The sequence below is a fragment of the Durio zibethinus genome, chromosome 10 (genome assembly GCF_047325235.1).
Source record: "Durio zibethinus cultivar Kanyao isolate XHJ-2024 chromosome 10, ASM4732523v1, whole genome shotgun sequence".
NCBI lineage: Eukaryota > Viridiplantae > Streptophyta > Magnoliopsida > Malvales > Malvaceae > Durio > Durio zibethinus.
The window spans coordinates 5,101,737-5,118,506 of record NC_143171.1 but is presented as its reverse complement, the minus strand read 5'-3'; the positions used below and the strand labels follow the sequence as shown (position 1 = coordinate 5,118,506).

General features: G+C 30.4%; 2 protein-coding genes and 1 long non-coding RNA gene across 5 annotated transcripts; 1 reads left to right on the top strand and 2 right to left on the bottom strand.

The window, feature by feature from the left end:
• Nucleotides 1–890: 890 nt before the first annotated feature.
• Nucleotides 891–2,738, bottom strand: LOC111293482 (glucose and ribitol dehydrogenase-like). 2 transcript variants are annotated; one of them, XM_089766547.1, is made up of 5 exons: nucleotides 2,458–2,738; nucleotides 2,241–2,370; nucleotides 1,761–2,137; nucleotides 1,313–1,671; nucleotides 891–1,190 (listed from the first exon to the last, which is right to left on the bottom strand). In XM_089766547.1, exons 2-5 carry the CDS (start codon nucleotides 2,361–2,363, stop codon nucleotides 1,177–1,179), a joined length of 873 nt encoding a protein of 290 aa, XP_089622673.1. In that variant the 5' UTR covers nucleotides 2,364–2,370; nucleotides 2,458–2,738; the 3' UTR covers nucleotides 891–1,176. The 2 variants fall into 2 exon arrangements, with proteins under 2 accessions (XP_089622673.1, XP_022741956.1); XM_022886221.2 differs by lacking the exon at nucleotides 2,458–2,738 and having other exon boundaries at nucleotides 2,241–2,417.
• A 40-nt stretch (nucleotides 2,739–2,778) lies between these two features.
• On the top strand, nucleotides 2,779–3,660 carry LOC149516373 (uncharacterized). The gene is made up of 2 exons (XR_016345643.1): nucleotides 2,779–3,244; nucleotides 3,344–3,660. It is a non-coding gene; the product is annotated as an uncharacterized LOC149516373 (long non-coding RNA).
• A 1,283-nt stretch (nucleotides 3,661–4,943) lies between these two features.
• On the bottom strand, nucleotides 4,944–6,883 carry LOC111293481 (F-box protein SKIP2-like). 2 transcript variants are annotated; one of them, XM_089766538.1, is made up of 2 exons: nucleotides 6,098–6,883; nucleotides 4,944–5,818 (listed from the first exon to the last, which is right to left on the bottom strand). In XM_089766538.1, exons 1-2 carry the CDS (start codon nucleotides 6,768–6,770, stop codon nucleotides 5,127–5,129), a joined length of 1,365 nt encoding a protein of 454 aa, XP_089622664.1. In that variant the 5' UTR covers nucleotides 6,771–6,883; the 3' UTR covers nucleotides 4,944–5,126. The 2 variants fall into 2 exon arrangements, with proteins under 2 accessions (XP_089622664.1, XP_022741955.2); XM_022886220.2 differs by having other exon boundaries at nucleotides 4,944–6,883.
• Nucleotides 6,884–16,770: the final 9,887 nt, after the last annotated feature.

Here is a 16,770-nt window from a genome sequence, read left to right as displayed (position 1 = left end):
ACGGATTGAAATTTTACTTGTGCCACTTTAAAAATAAAAACCTTAAAATCTCATATTTCCTACTTCTATTTTTCTCACCCCTAAAAATTAAGCTTGGATCAAGTATTATCCAATTAGTTAGACAAGTAAGTTCAAGAGTAAGCCCAAACCAAGTAATAAAATGAACTTTGATAATTCTTATTAAAGCATTTTTTTATGTTCTTTAATAATTTTTTCTATTATTTATAAAAATTAAAATTATTAAAAATATATTTAAAATGTATAATAAATCAATTATTTGAAAATCCAAAGAGAAGACTTGGATTAAAAATATAAATTTTTTAAATAAATTCTTGAGTTAAAGATAATTATTGACTTCATAAAATTATTGAAAGACTCTTAAAATTTTTCAATAAGAGGATTATTTGAATATAATGTTGGCATAGGAGTATTGATAAATATATTTGTATATCTCATATAAACTAAAATAGATATCAAATGTTGTAAATATTTATAACTTTTTTCTTTAAATTTTTTATTTTATGAGTCAATTCGTAAATACAATGTTGCAACTTTTCAAATGTATGAATATTTCAAATTTCGAAAGAAAAAAAAATGATATGTTAGATTAAGTAAGTAATTCTAAAATATTTAGTTATAATTATAAAATGAATAAAAAAATAATCATCAAAAAATAAAAACTATATTTTTATAAATATATTTTTATTATTTAATATACATATATTAAAAAATATATATATTTATAAATATATATAAAAAAAAAATCCCACAATGAGGTACGAGAAGCGTTCTAGTTTAATATAAAGAGAAGCTTCAAGTGTAACTCTATTACACTTGGCAGGATGGTTGGATAGTTTCATAATTTTACATTCAATCAATTTCCAAATCCATACTTTCAAGCACATGAAATCTTTATTCTTTAATTTCCTCCAAATTTCTGATGTACACATCAATTATCACCCCATAAATGAAATCCACAATTTCTTTTCTCCATATGTATTATAAAAAGCACATTTAGACACCCAAATATGGACTGCCAAGCAGCTCCAATTCATTCCCTTTCATTTAACATGAAATGAATGGCTCACACTCATAAACACAATAAAACACCACGGCACCACACATGCATATGTAAATGTAATAAGCAAGCTGGAGAACTCAAGCCTTGGTTGGTGATCACCACATACCACCTGCAACGTAACCAAAGATCAGATCAGCACTATTAAGATTAGATATCTGACAGGTTTCAAAATAGATGTCCATGTAAATAATAACATTGAAGGCACAATTTGACTGATGAAATTAGGCCAACCATTGGGGTGGAGGAACTGGCCAGTGAAGTAGGAGGAGCATTGATTGGAGGCCAAGAACACAAAAGATGGTGCAATTTCGTGAGGTTGTGCAGCCCTGTCCATGGGAGCCTCACTCCCCAAGCTTGTGATCCAGTCCACGGGCAAAGATGCCACTTGCAGTGGAGTCCACACAGGACCCGGGGCCACGCCATTGACACGGATCCCCTTCTCAACAAGCTGGAGAGCCAGACCCTTGGTGAATGCCACAATGGCTCCTTTGGTTGCACAATAGCCTAGTAATGTTGGACTACCAGTGAAGCCAAGGACTGAAGTCGTATTGATAATGCAGCTTCCTTCTTTCATGTGCTTTAGAGCATGCCTGCACCAAATTTACTTTTTAGTGTAACATTTTATTTGAGACTTGGAGTTTTTGATGACAAAAAGAAAACAAAAAGTCCAGTCCTTTACCTACACATGAAAAAATAAGAGAAAATGTTGGTTCTAAAGGTCCTCTCAAGCCCGGATTCAGTAATTTCTTCAACACTGTTGTTGAAATGCTGTTCAGCTGCATTATTCACCAGGATGTCAATTTTTCCAAATTCTTCTACAACAACATCAATAACCCTCTTGCAATTTTCCTCATATCCGATATCAGCAGCTATGGCTAAGGCGTCTAGGGCGTCACAGGTCTTTGCTTCTTGTAGCATTTGCAAAGTATCATCCCTGTCCCTGTCCTCTTGGCCCTTGACATATGTGAAGGCCACGGTTGCACCTTCTAAAGCAAAATAGTAGCATACAGCTCTTCCTATTCCAGAGTCTCCTCCGGTCACCAATGCCACCTTTCCCTGCAGATTAGAATAAACAAATAAGAAGCAAAAGATCATAAATAAAGATCAGCAATTATTCCATGCAAGACAGCAAGCCTATTCAATACTAATTAAGTGTTACTTGGAGCTTGTTGGTTGGCTTGTATTCGGGATTTATGGCCTGTGGAAGTGGCACCATGAGATACTCTTTCCCTGGTTGTGTTTCTTGCTGCTGTGGTGGAAACTTGTCTCCACCTATTGCCATACTCTGCCTGGAGCACATGTTTATAAATTATCAAAGAAGGCTTTAATTTGCTGTACTTAATATTTGATGCATAGAAAGCTTTTTATAGGCTAACCTTGTACAGTACTGTTTGCCTTGGGCATACCATATTGGCGGTGGATTAGATTTCAACCATATTGGCGGTGGATTAGATTTCAAGGGTATTGATGTGGAGCGAGACCTCTCCAACCTCAATCTTCAGCATTGTCGTCCTCCATTTCCTGCTTTAAATTTGAATAAGGTTCATGTTTTCTTTCACGTAATGACACCTGTATGGCTAATGTGGTCGCCTTTTTCTAGACGCTTTAATTTGCTGTACTTAATTATAAATTATCAAAGAAGGTTTTAATTTGCTGTACTTAATATTTGATGGATTGAAAGCTTTTTATAGGCTAACCTTGTACAGTACTGTTTGCCTTGGGCATCATACCATATTGGCGGTGGATTAGATTTCAAAGGTATGGACATGGTGCGAGACCTCTCCAACCTCAATCTTCAGCATTGTCGTCCTCCATTTCCTGCTTTAAATTTGAAAAAGGTTCATGTTTTCTTTCACGTAACGTAATGACATCTATATGGGCTAATGGGCTAATGTGGTTGCCTTTTTCTAGACGCTTTACACTTTCCAGGATTTGACACCTCAACTGATTGATGTCCTGATGCACAGGGAGAGGTCTGGGGTTCATGTTTTCTTTCACGTTATGACATTATATGGGCTAAATGTTTTCTTTCACGTAATGACATCTATATGGGCTAATGTGTTTGCCTTTTCCTAGACGCTTTACACTTTCCAGGATTTGACACATCAACTGATTGATGTCCCGAATGCACCGGGAGAGGCCTGGGGTTCATGTTTTCTTCACGTAATGACTTATATATGGCCTAATGTGTTTGCCTTTTTCTAGACGCTTTACAGTTTCCAGGATTTGAGACATCAACTGATTGATGTTCCGAATGCACAGGGAGAGGTCTGGGGTTCAATGGAGTCAGAAAGACAGGCTGCTAAAAAACCGCACGCATTTTCTATTTCCTTTTTCAGTTGGTTCCTGTATTGCGACGAAAATGGGTTCGAAATTGGAAAGAAACTGTATCGGTTAGGGAATAGAAATACAAATACTTTTATCCAAGACGCAAGCTGGTGAGATATTTTGATTGTTTCAGGTTTTTTCTTGCGTCCAAAAACGAAAATCCAACCATATCCCGGGTTCAACCTCCCTCTTTCTTAAAGACTTCATCAAATGTACAAAATTTTGAAGTTCTACTCGCATGCTTTTCTGAAGTAATTCCAATTTTTTTCACTTTTTTAATCCTTAATAAATCCAAAACACCTTTACTTTTATATATTTATATAGTAATAAGTTCTTGGCAATTCTTCCAAGTTCAATGTTTGAACACTGTTGCCAAAAACTGGTTCTGCATTACGAGATTAATTCTCGTTAAGAGTGTAATCTATGATCTATCCGCTACACAATCTTGGAGATTTTGAACCACAATCCAAGACAAACCTATTGAAAACAGCATGGATATACGAGAATTTCTTGTTTGCTAAAAGCATAAACGACAACGTCCGCATCCCACAAACTTGATATGGATGGAGAATTCACTAAATACAAACACATTTATATAAGTAATGACAGATATCAACAATGAAAGAAACAAAAATAGGTCATTCTTGAAATAGAATCATTCGGACATTCTCAAAACAACAATGGAAAAAAAGACAAAAACAGAATGTTTGTTACGGAAAAGAACAATGCGATTAGGGTAATTCATCCAGCTGTAAAAATGGATCACTCATAGAGGATAGAACTAGAATCATTGCCTTTTTTTTTTTTTCCTGTGGTCCTGGAATGGTGTATCAATGGCTCTTTCTGCTTTCAAATCTATGAGTAGATTCATTTCACCAAGGTTAAAAACTTATTGGCGACAAAAATATTAACACATCAACCATTGGTTTCTAAAAAGGCCAAGGAATTTGATAATTCAATCGACTTCTCCCAAGTTTGGTTTAATGCAACTCAAACTCATCTAACAGTAGAAAAGAAAAACTGTAAAGGCTGTTTAAACCTAGTTAAAGAACTAAAAAAATCCAGGCAGACACCAGACATGCCATATGAAACCAAGAATATTAAGGCTCCAAACAGTGAAACTTCTTTCTCCGAAGTTATCACTCAAAAAGAAAAAGGACTTATCGAGAATGTCCAATGACTCTAGCAAAACAAGAAAATGACCATTCAAAACATAAAAGTAAAAGTTTTAACACAAGTTACCAGATGTCACTCAAAAAAAAAAAGAGATATGTTTACTATCTTGCATCAAACACTCAAGCTGTCACAAGAAAATGAAAGCATTTCTGGAAATTCTACCATATCTTTAATTGCAAATTAAATCAAATTACTCCAGATAGTGATAACTTACCATAAGAAGCACAAACACATATAGAAAACCATCAAAAAGAATAATGAGAAAAACATTACAAATGCTGCTGAAGAAAATGAATATTCAACAAATTAATTACAACAAAAAAGGGGAGGGTGATGAAGGAGATGCAACTATAAGCAATAATAAGAAAATCATTGGCCACTTGTTTCCCATTTGTTTTTCCTTTCAATGTTTACACATTTCGATGAAAAAATCTAAATCAAGAAGTACAAATAAGCATTAAAAAAATTATTTATCTCACAAACTCATAAGGTTGCAATGAGATCAGAGCAAGAGTATTTTTCCAACTCTTACAGAGATCATTTACAAGTTGCCATTGAAATTGTCATCAGCGTTAGACCACCTTCTCAATGTGCATGCCACCAAATTCCTACCCGCAAAAAGCCCCAACTTAGACCTCAACAATGCTAACCTACCATTGCCGCTTGTTGAAGTATCTGCACCAGTTACTTGGCCAACCACCTGCGGAAACTCCACACCAATTTCATGAACTCCACCATCGCTGACACTAGCCTCGAAACCACCATCTATCTCACAAGCATCCATATTGATCACCATTGATCCCCTTTGTTCACGCAACCACTCACCAGCCTCACTACTCACTCCTCTACATTTCCTCACCTTAATTTTCACCAAACTGGGACAGCCACAACCAAGTGCTCCAATAGAAATATTTGAAATAGGACATCCCTTGATGCAAAGTTTCTTCAACGCCATACATTTTTCTGCAATGCATGAAATCTCTGCATCACCAATCGTTCCACTTCCGCAAAGTGCTAACCTCTCAAGTTTCGTACAATTAGAAGCAATGGCCGCCAAGCTCAAATAGGTAGCATTGACACCAATCAAAACAAGTTCCTGCAAATTAAAACAGTGTTTGGCTACAGCAACCAAACCCTCATCTCCAATCCTATTAGTCCTCCATCCGTCAATATGAAGCTTCCTCAACAACTTACAATTCTCAGCTACACAAACAAGCCCGTAATTCGAACACTCTGGGGTTTTCACAATATGCAAATTCTCAATTTTGGCAGATTTGGAAATCGCAGATAGCCCTATATCACTTACCTGAATCCTCTCAAGGTGAATTTCCATCAAAGAATTACTACCACAATTGCTATTATTATTATTGTTATTAAAATTCAATTTTTCTTTTCCGTTTCCATTTGGATTTCCAATTAATTGAAGTACTCTATCCCAATCACCCAAACAATGAATAATTTTCAAAGTTTTAAGGTTTTTTGATCTAATCATAAGCGGTTCAAAAGACTGACCGTTAACGAGCTCTTTCAAGCAAATCATTTTCAGCGAAGAAGCTGCGGCTCCTGGACCAATCGGCTCAGCTCCGTCGTGGATTCCTCTGAGCCTTTTCACTGACAACTCTTCTAAATTCCAGCAATAATCGAGGACGGCGTTTAAAGCTTTGGCGCCAAACATGCAAGATCCACAAGAAAGTTTCCTTAAATTCTTAGAATTCTGAGCAAATGCCGACATTCCTTCGTCGCTAATTTCGCGGCAACCGCGGAGCTTTAGCCGTGTGAGGTTTCGGCAACGGATTGAGATCATAACCAAAGCGTTGTCGGTTAAGCTGAGTGATTTACGGCTACAACGTAGGGCGAGTTTGGTTACGGAGTCGAAGCGCGTAAAGAGAGAAGGCAAAAGAGCGACGATCTCAGAATGGGCGTTGAGAGACAAACGGTGGCGGCTCTCACCGTCCACGCTCAACCACCGCTTGCAGACAAGGGAACACTGGTTCCGATCTCCAGGGCCGAGGAATTGGAAAACATAAGCCAAACACTCGTCGGGAATCTCAGCGGTGTAATCCCGATTGGCCACGATTTCATCGGGAAATTCCTCGCTGGAAATGAAACCAGAAGACGATAAAATGCTGAACCGATCGCTGAGGGAGTTTTCCCTGTCTAAAGTGGCTGAAGGGGATTGGCCCATTGTGGCTAGTGGAAAGTACGCGCCACCAAATGGAAAGTAACTGAGAAAAGCCTCTCTTTTTTTTTTTTTTTAGGGTGGGGGGTTTGGCTATCCGTAAGGTTCGATTCGGTCCCGGAAAATGTTAGTGGGAGTGAAATTTTAAAGCGGAAAAAGGATTGAAATTAGGTACGTGAAATTGGGCCCCGTCAAATGGGGGGTGCGTGTCCTTATCGCAAGCTGACTGGACACCCTTTTTTCTATTTAACTGCCCCAACTTTTTTTTTATTCTTTTGGAATGGATGGCAATGATTTTAAGGCCCCCACATTTGATTTAGTATCAGTTGACACGTGGCAACTTTAAAAGGAAAATTGGTAAATATTTTATCGGATAAGGTAGAAAATCTAGCTTTGGATTTAGGCTTCTTTTGGGATTTTTTAAGAGAACAATGCAAGTAGTTTAGAGGATTTGGATTATGACGAGTATTCTGTTTTTTTTTACTTAGATTATTAGAAATTAATTTTTTATTATAAACAGATTATGTTACTTTTGATGAAATATATTTTAATTATGAATTTATCTCGACATAAAAATTAATGAACTTTTATTTCTGACCCTCTCTACAATTATAGATTATAATTATAATTCTTTTTTAATTTTTCTCAGGTCTTATACTGAAAAAAAAAATAGGAAGAATGGTAAGTATCAATGATGCTCATTTCTTAATAACATTTGAGTTAGAGTTCTATTTATGTATTTATTTTTTAAATAATTGAATTTAAGTTGATTAATTAGGAATTAGTGGGTGAATGGATTAAAAAACTTATATTCTACTTTAACGGCCGAATAATTGAAAAAAAAAAATACTACTTAATGGATTGGAATTGTATATAAAGAAAACCTCAAAGTCTTTGAATAGGCAGGCAAAAAGAAGAAACAGTTCAAAGCATCTTCTATTTGCATTTGAATTGTATGCATGAATCAAAGTCTCATGTTTGAAACCATTTATTTAGTACCAAATTTTGTCTGTATTTTTAAGTTTTAAATGTTACGCAAAGGAAGCACAATGTAAACGGAAGAAAATTCCCTCCCTTTGTTATTTTGTGGAAACCAAATTAACAAACAAAATGAGAGAAAAACGCTAAAAACACTATCTATTTGGCTTTAGGATTGTAAATGAATCAAAAATAAATCAACAACATATATTTTTGTTTATTCGTTTATTTTTAAAAGTATTTATACTCAATTCATATTTATTAAAAAATTACTTTATTTGTTTATTTAAATAATAAATTATTCGTATTTAATTTATATTTATTCAATTAAATTAAACGATTTCGTTCGTTAATATTAAATAAACATATTCACGAACACATATAAATGAATATATTTATAAACAATAAATAAATTATAACTAAACAAATTAAAAAAAATAAATTTTAAACAAACCTAAATAAATGTAACCGAATTTTAAAATAGAATTAAAGTAAATAATAAAAATATAATTTTATTAGTATTATTATAAACGTGCATAAACAAACAAGAAAATAATAATAAATGAACAAATTTTAAAAAAAATTATAAACAAATTTATTTAGAAACATAAATGAATAAATAGGTAGTCATCTGTATTAAATTCATTTAATATACAAATAATATTTAATATTATTTATTAAGTTTAATAAATAAATAAAAATTAAATATATTAATAAATGATTCATCAAAAATTTGTTCGTTTACACCTTTATTTGGCTTATAATGTATGATAAAAATAGTATTATTTCATACATAGATATTATCACGTATTAAAAAAAAAAAAAAGGCGAAGTTTATATGAAATTTGTTACCAGTATTTTTTAATATATTTGTACTTTTCCAGGAAAATAGCACAGAGTTTTCTAGAAATTAAAAAAAGAAAAAGGGCATTCAACGGTCAAAAATGCGGCTCTAACACTTCAACTGACGGTGCAATACGTTTGAAATAAGGTTACCTGGACTCTAAGTCTCGACCGTACTGGCAAAGTTCCTAGTTTCAACATTGGGCAAGTGAACCCCGTATAACGAGGGTAAAATTATTCGAATTTGTTGAGTTTCGATTCGATTCGATTTTTAAGGATTAATTTTTTTTTTAAAATTAAATATCAAATAGGGTAAAATCAGATAAAGTAAAAAAATTTCAGATCAAAATCGAATTTTAAGCAAACTCGATCCTATCCGACTCGATATATATAAAAAAATTATTTTTTAAATTTTATATTTAATTATATATATATTTATATATTTAATTTTATATTTATATTTAAAATAATATTTTATTAATTTCGGGTCGAATCGGATCGGATTTGATTTTATACAATGTCGGATTGAATCGGATTCGAGTATTAAAAATAAAAAAATTATCGAATCGGATACGAGTTCGGATATTATATATTTAAAATCGGATCGAATTCGAGGCGAACAAAAACCCGTCCTGCCCCGACTTGTTGCCATCCCTAACCCATCCCTCGCTTGCTATGAACGACGAAATAACAGTATTTTATTTACAACTTTTAACCAATAATTAACCTACTCACCCTTAATATATCTTAAAATCAATTAACTGATCATTAAAGACTGTAAATTCGAAAATTTTATATATATTATTTTTTATTTAAATAAATAAATAATTTTTTTTTTAAAGGAACAATTAGAGTATAAAATTTTGTTGTGATATTTTTTTAAAAAGGGCCAAAAATTATGATTTTGAAGCAGTCATCAAACAAGTTAAATGGGAATTCCTTTGTGGCACTTAGATTCAACATTTTGGATTTTCCAATTTGTCAAATTGTAAGAAAAAGTGGGTTTTGATGTGTATTTTTCTTTGAAAAGATAAAAAAGTGGAAAGTATCAAAACCTTAAATTTAGAACAATCCATTATAGGGCATTGTCACCTCTTTAATTCATTAAGTTTTATTTCATTTTTGCCTTTTCCAAAGGCCTCATTTTTTAATGCATTAAGTAATCCCAGCTTTTAAAAAAAAAAAAAATCATTTGGTGTAAAAACATACAAGAATAAAATATGAGCTACCCAAAGAATAAATATAGGAAAGATATAATGGAAAATTAAAATCATAAAATAAAATTAAAATTAAAAAACCCAAAGAGTCGATATTTATTTAAAAAAAAAAAAAAAAACTCATATTAGTTTCTACTTGAACCCAATAAAACAAGAAATTGGGTATCAATGTGATTATGAACCCAATCTGTTAAACTATTGCTGTAACCTTAAATTGGGCCAAGCCTTCACTTTTCGGTGGCCCTTAGGATTTTAAATCTAAGGTTAACATAAAAAAAATTTTTTTTCTTTATAGTAAGATCCTGTGAAGATTTGAACTTTTATTATTGGAATTAAGAAATTTATATTCTATCATAATACATAAAAAAGTTAGGAGGGGAAATAGTGAAATTTTCACAGTAAACTAGTATATGATCAATAAGGTATTGACTGATCTAATTCATTTATTAATATATAAATTGAGATAATGAGAGTCTTTTAATTCAATTTATATTTAAATGTATGATTAAATATAAAATTGAATATATATATATATATATAGAAACTTACCAAAAAAAAAACTTACTTTAAAGTTGAGTTAGTTAAGGATTTAAGCTTTTAGGATAAAGAATAATCAACTCTTCTCCATTGACTAACACACTAATCCTTCAACAGATGACAATGGAACATCTCCATATTGGACTATTGGAGCATTCCTTTTGCAAGTCCATATTTTAATGATGATGCTTACGTAATGTCATGCACCCACCATATATTTCATGTTCGAACAAAACATGCCATGATTACAGCCATTGATCCCAAATCGATTCATTGCCTCTTTGGCAACGATATTTCATTGTTTTATCACTTTCCATCCTTAAAAAAAATACTAATGTTTAGTATAAGGGGGCATTTGGTTTAAAAGAATCCATGCATTTTTTCTTCAAAATCTTATTATTAGGTATTTAATTATAATGTTTAGTTCAAAATAATTTGATTTTTAAAAAATTAACAAATTTTTAACAATATCCAAAGTATCAAAATAAAAAATTTCTCTTTTTGTAATATTCTAAGATTTCAAGGGAAAAATAGCACTATTACAAAATTTGATCTAAATAAAAAATTGTGAAATAATCGTTACCCTTTTGATTTTTTGAAGGAGATTATTTAAAGTATTTTTAGACAAAAAAATACCTTAAATAATTAAATAATCTCTTATTTAAGATTTTTTTTTTATTAAAAACGCCTCAAATAATACATTTTATTTTTTGAAGAAAATTATTTAATCCCTTATTTAAGGCATTTTTGTTAAATAATCCCTTTTAAAATGTATCAGCGAATTTTTTATAGTGTTTTAAGTCTAAAAATGCCTTTAATAATACCATTCAAATTTGTTTAGCTTATTTAAGGCATTTTTGTAGAAAAATACCTTAAATAATCTCTTTTTAAATGTATCATCGAATTTTTTAAAGCGTTTTTAGTAAAAAAAAAAAAAAATCTTAAATAAACTAAATAAAAAATAATAAAGGGTGTTATTTAAGGTATTTTTAGATAAAAAATGCCTTAAAAAATTCGTTAATATAATTTAAAGAGAATTATTTAAGGTGATTTTGAACCAAAAATACCTTAAATAATCCATTTTAAAAAAATATTAGAGATTATTTAAGAAATTTTTGGATAAAAAATACCTTAAATAATCTCCTTTAAAAAATTACTGAGGATTATTTAAGGTATTTTTTTATCAAAATACCTTAAATAATCCTCTTATATTTTTTAAATAGTTAACAACCATCATATTTATCAAAAGGATTATAGTAATTATTTATTATTTAATATATGTGAATTATCCCTAACTAAACAAGTGAATATGAATATGAGATGTCCTGAAAAAAAAAATTGAATATTATTTTTTCTTTAAGATCACACTTTTTCTTAAAATTTATAATTCCACGAACTAAATGCCTCCTAAGTATTTTAGCTAGAAACATGTTGACATATGGTCAAAATAGGATTTGAATTTGAAGTCATGATCATGTTTGGAGAACTACATATACCTTTCTTTTTTAACATTTTAGCCAAAGTTAAAATAGCCATGGGTGTGAATGTGATTCATGATTGGTTTTATGTTTTAATGGGTTCAAATTTATGTTATTGCTCGAGTGGATGGCAGTAAAAGCAAATCAAAGTACTGAAGTGAAGATTAAAAAAAAAAAAAATTTCTTTCATTTGTTAATTTGTTAAATTGAAGCAATTTGAACTTATTAATATAACAAGGCATATTTATCTATTGTCAATTAATTTCAGATTGAATTTCATATTAAAGTGGAGATAAAAAAAATCTTACATATATTAAATTAGAGAAGTAATCTGGACACATAAATGTAACATAATGATCTGATTAACTTTAAATTAAATCTTCATCTTAAAGTTTATCATGATATCAAAACACATGCTATTCTTATTCGTTGTCCCCTCCAAAATAGATTTGCTATGCCTACACTTGTGATGGGTTCATTTGTTGTCCCCTTCATAATATGTTTATTATATCTACACGTGAAGTATTTGTCAGATGATAAATCTATCGTTCTTACACGTGAAGGAGAGTATTGACCATCCAAGTAAAGATTAAAAAAAAAAAACTATTAAATTGGGAATAACTGGATAATTTAAACATATAATACAATAAAGATCTTGTCACCTATTATCAATTATTTTTACGTTAGATACTATCTTAAAATTTAACAAAAAGCAGTTTGCATTTGTATTTGTTGATTTCTCAAACGTGGGGGAAAAAAAAAAAAACCAATGAAGAGTTAGTCATCCACATGCAAGCTGAGAATGTGACAATATATACAATAGACCATGATTGCCAACCCAAATAAAGGCAATTTTACCTGTGATATCTTTGCCATCATCATATATACATCAAGTTCTAAAGGCGTGGGGTCGAGTTTAGCACAAGAAATGAATAGAGATCGATGATTTCTCATTTAAAGTATTCATTAATTATTCGATTAGGCTGCAAACACGCACGGCTAAAATGAAGTAAGGGTTCATCTTCATCTTTTTCTTATGCTTCATAATAAGTAACTTCAACTAAATCAGATGAGAAAGGCAGTTGTAACATTTTTTTTTCTCCAACAAGTTTTAATTTCAAACGTCTATTTTTTTTTCCTCTCTAGGCTTTTTTATTTTGAGTTAGAGAAATGGGAAAATAAATACGGTTAGATTTCATGGGTTGTTAGAATTTTTCCCATAAAATTGAATTTTTCATTAATTGATATACTTGTTTTTGAAAAATAAAATCATGGTTGTTACGCCTACTATATTTTATTTTGTTTGATATATCTAACTTCGTTTCTTAATATATGATTGATGTGGTTACATAATAACTTATTGTAAACTTTTCATATATATGAAATAGTAATTCGAATATATTTATATACCCACTTTGATTATAAATGTGATTAAATTACAAAATTATGTAATAAAATCATATTATTTTTAAAATTTTTTCACTATTCTGTCACTCAGTTAATCCTACACTAAAATTTAAAACCTCTAACTATAATTGAATGTGATAATTTGACTTATATGATAATTTCTCTTTTAATAAATGTTAATTAAGTAATCTTAATCTTAAAGTTATGGAAAATTAGTTAATAAAATTCATTGATATAAAATAAAATTAGATCTCTTGTTACTTTTAACAGAATTTTATTTTATTTTATTTTTTTCGATAATACAAGCACAAGTATAATACAATCCCGAAATGCTCCTCGCAAGAATGGCTTTCCGCAAATAGACATTGCCGCCATTGGATTGGAACATATTAATTTGTTAAAAATAAGTTACTGTGAACTTAATCAATTACAGAATTTAATTTCCAAACATTTCATTGCTGTCCTAACTTGTTAAATTATAGTAAGAAGAAATGGAGACGTTGAAAACTTATATAGATGGCTTATTTTATGAAAATAAAGCCTAACAAATTACTCAAATAAAAACTGAAACAGCATAATCATGACCAATTATTCATCTAAAGCTGTAGCTGGCAATTAAAACTTGGCTTTATTGACAACTGACAACAAAAATACAGGAAAGAGAAAAGGAAAAATCTGTTTGGTGGTGTGGGGAACTTGGGGGATGTGAGAGAGAAAGAGAGAAAAAAAGATCAGTAATTGACTTCTAACCAAAATGATGCAACAGCTTTTATAAATTTTTGTTGGTGTCAGTTGTTAGGAATTCAAGATTAAAGGGGAAAAAAAAAAAACTTTGTTCTGTTATTTAAGTTTCAAAGTTGAATTTTGCTGGACAACACTGTTCTTTTGCACCCACCTCCATCAAGTGTCTCTTTTTCTAGGGTTACCACCTCAAAGCTCGAGCCAAAAACCAAAGATAAAAGGAAATGAAACCCAACTGCAAAACTCAATCCTTTATCGTGCAACACAATGGAAAGCGAAAAAAGAGAAAGAAAGGCAAAGCAAGTTGCAGAACAAAATGGATTCCAAAGGGTATAGGAGAAACCCTTTTTTAGCATTTTATTTTGCTGCAAAACATAAAAGACATTGGAAACGATGGGGAAAGTATTTTAGTAATGAATCTTCTTTAAACTGAAAACTGAAAAAGATATGATTATATAATAAACACAAGAAAAGAAGGGTATTTGTCGATTTTTATGCGGATTGCTTCTGCTTTTCATATCTTCATACACTGGCAAGATTCAGGAGTGCTCGGCAAAAAAATATAAGGACAATCTCAGAAAATTTTGCGTTTGTAGGCTGATTTTGTTTTAATGTAGAGCTTTTATTAAGTTTAGGGTTTAGAATTTGAGGGTTGATTATGCAAAAGTTTAGGCCAATATCTGATAAAAAAATTGTCAAACAGATAGAGGAATATTTTATGTGGACCTTCAGCATGAAAGTCAATAGCATTTAAAATAAATAATTAAGAAACCTACCCTTTTATCATTGCATTCAATTTAAAAAAAAAAATTTTTTTGGGTTCAAAGAAAATTTAAGAATGAAAATAAAAAGAAAAGTTAGAATTTTTAATTTTATACTTACTAGATGTTAACTTTTAAAAAATAATTATATGAATTCCTTAAACGAATAAGTGATTTCAATATGTTGGTTGAGCTGATCTAACTATTGATCGGTTCAAGTTTTCAAGTTTAATGTATTAGTTTTCTAACATGCAGTTGGGAAATTCATTTCACTCATGCATGATTTATTCATGCAAAATGTTCAAAGATTGTTAACTGGCACTCCTGAGGCCATGCTTTTTGGATTAGCTTTCTGCATGAAAAAAATGTATCAAAAACTTATAATGAGTAAACCAAATCGAGCGTTGATAAGAGGATCTATGCCTTAAAATAGAGTATTCATGTACACTCTCAAAATTTTAAAAGAAAAAAATTTAAACATCTTCAAAATTTTTCTTAAAATAGAGTATTCATGTACACTCTCAAAATTTTAAAAGAAAAAAATTTAAACATCTTCAAAATTTTTTTAAACATTATTTTAGTTAATAAAATTAATAAATTTTCATATTATTATAAATAAATATTCCAAAAAAATTTGAATCTACCACTAATAATGATTCAAGCTCACTACCAACCTTAATCAAGATATTGAGCCAGGCATATAGTTGAAGTAACTCATAATTACAAGCACTTTTCCCACTTTCAATGAAGCAAGCTACTACTACTACAACTGTTTAAGAGATGGATAAAGGTGTCATTTCAACTTTTGGCATCCATCTTTACATGCAAAATCTCAAAGATCGATAATCATCCTATTGAAAAATAGTGTTGATAATGACAATAATGATGTTAAGGATTGTAGAACGGAGGACAATGATGAAAATTATTTTGATTTTGATGAGTCATAATTGAATTACCGGTCAAGTTAGAGAAAATTTTCAAAATAAAAACATTGATGTAAGAAATTATTGGTTTCATCCACTCTATTTAAAATTTTATTTTATTTGTTTTCTTCTATTATCATAATATTTTTTACTAAATATAATATCACATAATCAGGTATTTTCTTTTTATTTTTTATTTCATAATAAATTTTCTATTGCATACAATACCATATCATAAATTTTTAGTTGGTTCGGATTCTTTTTCCTACCATTTTTTTTAACTATAATACAGTTTCTATTAAAGTTTCTTATGAATTTTTTTTATTGATTCATAATTTGAAGTATGATGATAAATTTGTTTCAAAATTAAAAATATAATAATTAAATTACACTAATTAAAACATTAATGATAATTTTAAATCACACACATAAATAAATAATAATAATTAATTTGTACCTTCCAAGACGCAATTGGAAACTGAAGGAAGAGTTCTTTTTTTTTTTTAACTTTCCCTTCACAAACACAACTGCAATTAGTGCACTCTACTTTTGAAAAGGGTAAGAAATGAAAATTTCTTGCTTAAAATTACATAAAGCCTAATCGAAATAATGCAATGGAAATACTATTCAACTAGCTCACCCATATTTCATTATTGTCTCTATATAAATTTAATTTTAGCTTTAGGTACAGTAGTTATGCTTGGCATTTATTCATTATTTTCCCAACTTTTCTCACCAGGAAATTTCAATACCCCACGCAAAACAATTGATATTTAGTAAATAAATAAATAAATCAAACTGGGTTTTGGAAATCTTATTACCCGGGTCAAGAAAAAAACTGTTCTTAAGGCATATTGTTCTTAATTTTGTAAAAAAAAAAACTAATAATTCATGAATAATCTTATTATAGTAATATTCTTCTGTCCAACGGCATTTATTTATGAACCTCTAATGTGAAAAAGGACATTTAGGTAAAAAAAAAAAATGTAGCAATAATTTGAGATTGGTAAGAAGAATTTGAGAAAGCGGTTATTAGCATTTGTCCTAAAAATGATAGGGAAGGGCTACCAAATGAAAGAAGCAGAAAGGGCGTGTTTTCTGGCAGACATGATGGCAACGTA

Bases quoted from the DNA above. Each gene is read 5' to 3' on its own strand.
- LOC111293482 (XM_022886221.2), bottom strand. From the start codon at position 2,381: ATGTGCTCCAGGCAGAGTATGGCAATAGGTGGAGACAAGTTTCCACCA. The intron at 2,138-2,240 runs GTAACACTTAAT...TCTAATCTGCAG, and splicing joins AGCCAACCAACAAGCTCCAA to GGAAAGGTGGCATTGGTGAC. The intron at 1,672-1,760 runs GTAAAGGACTGG...AATTTGGTGCAG, and splicing joins TCTTATTTTTTCATGTGTAG to GCATGCTCTAAAGCACATGA.
- LOC111293481 (XM_022886220.2), bottom strand. From the start codon at position 6,770: ATGGGCCAATCCCCTTCAGCCACTTTAGACAGGGAAAACTCCCTCAGC.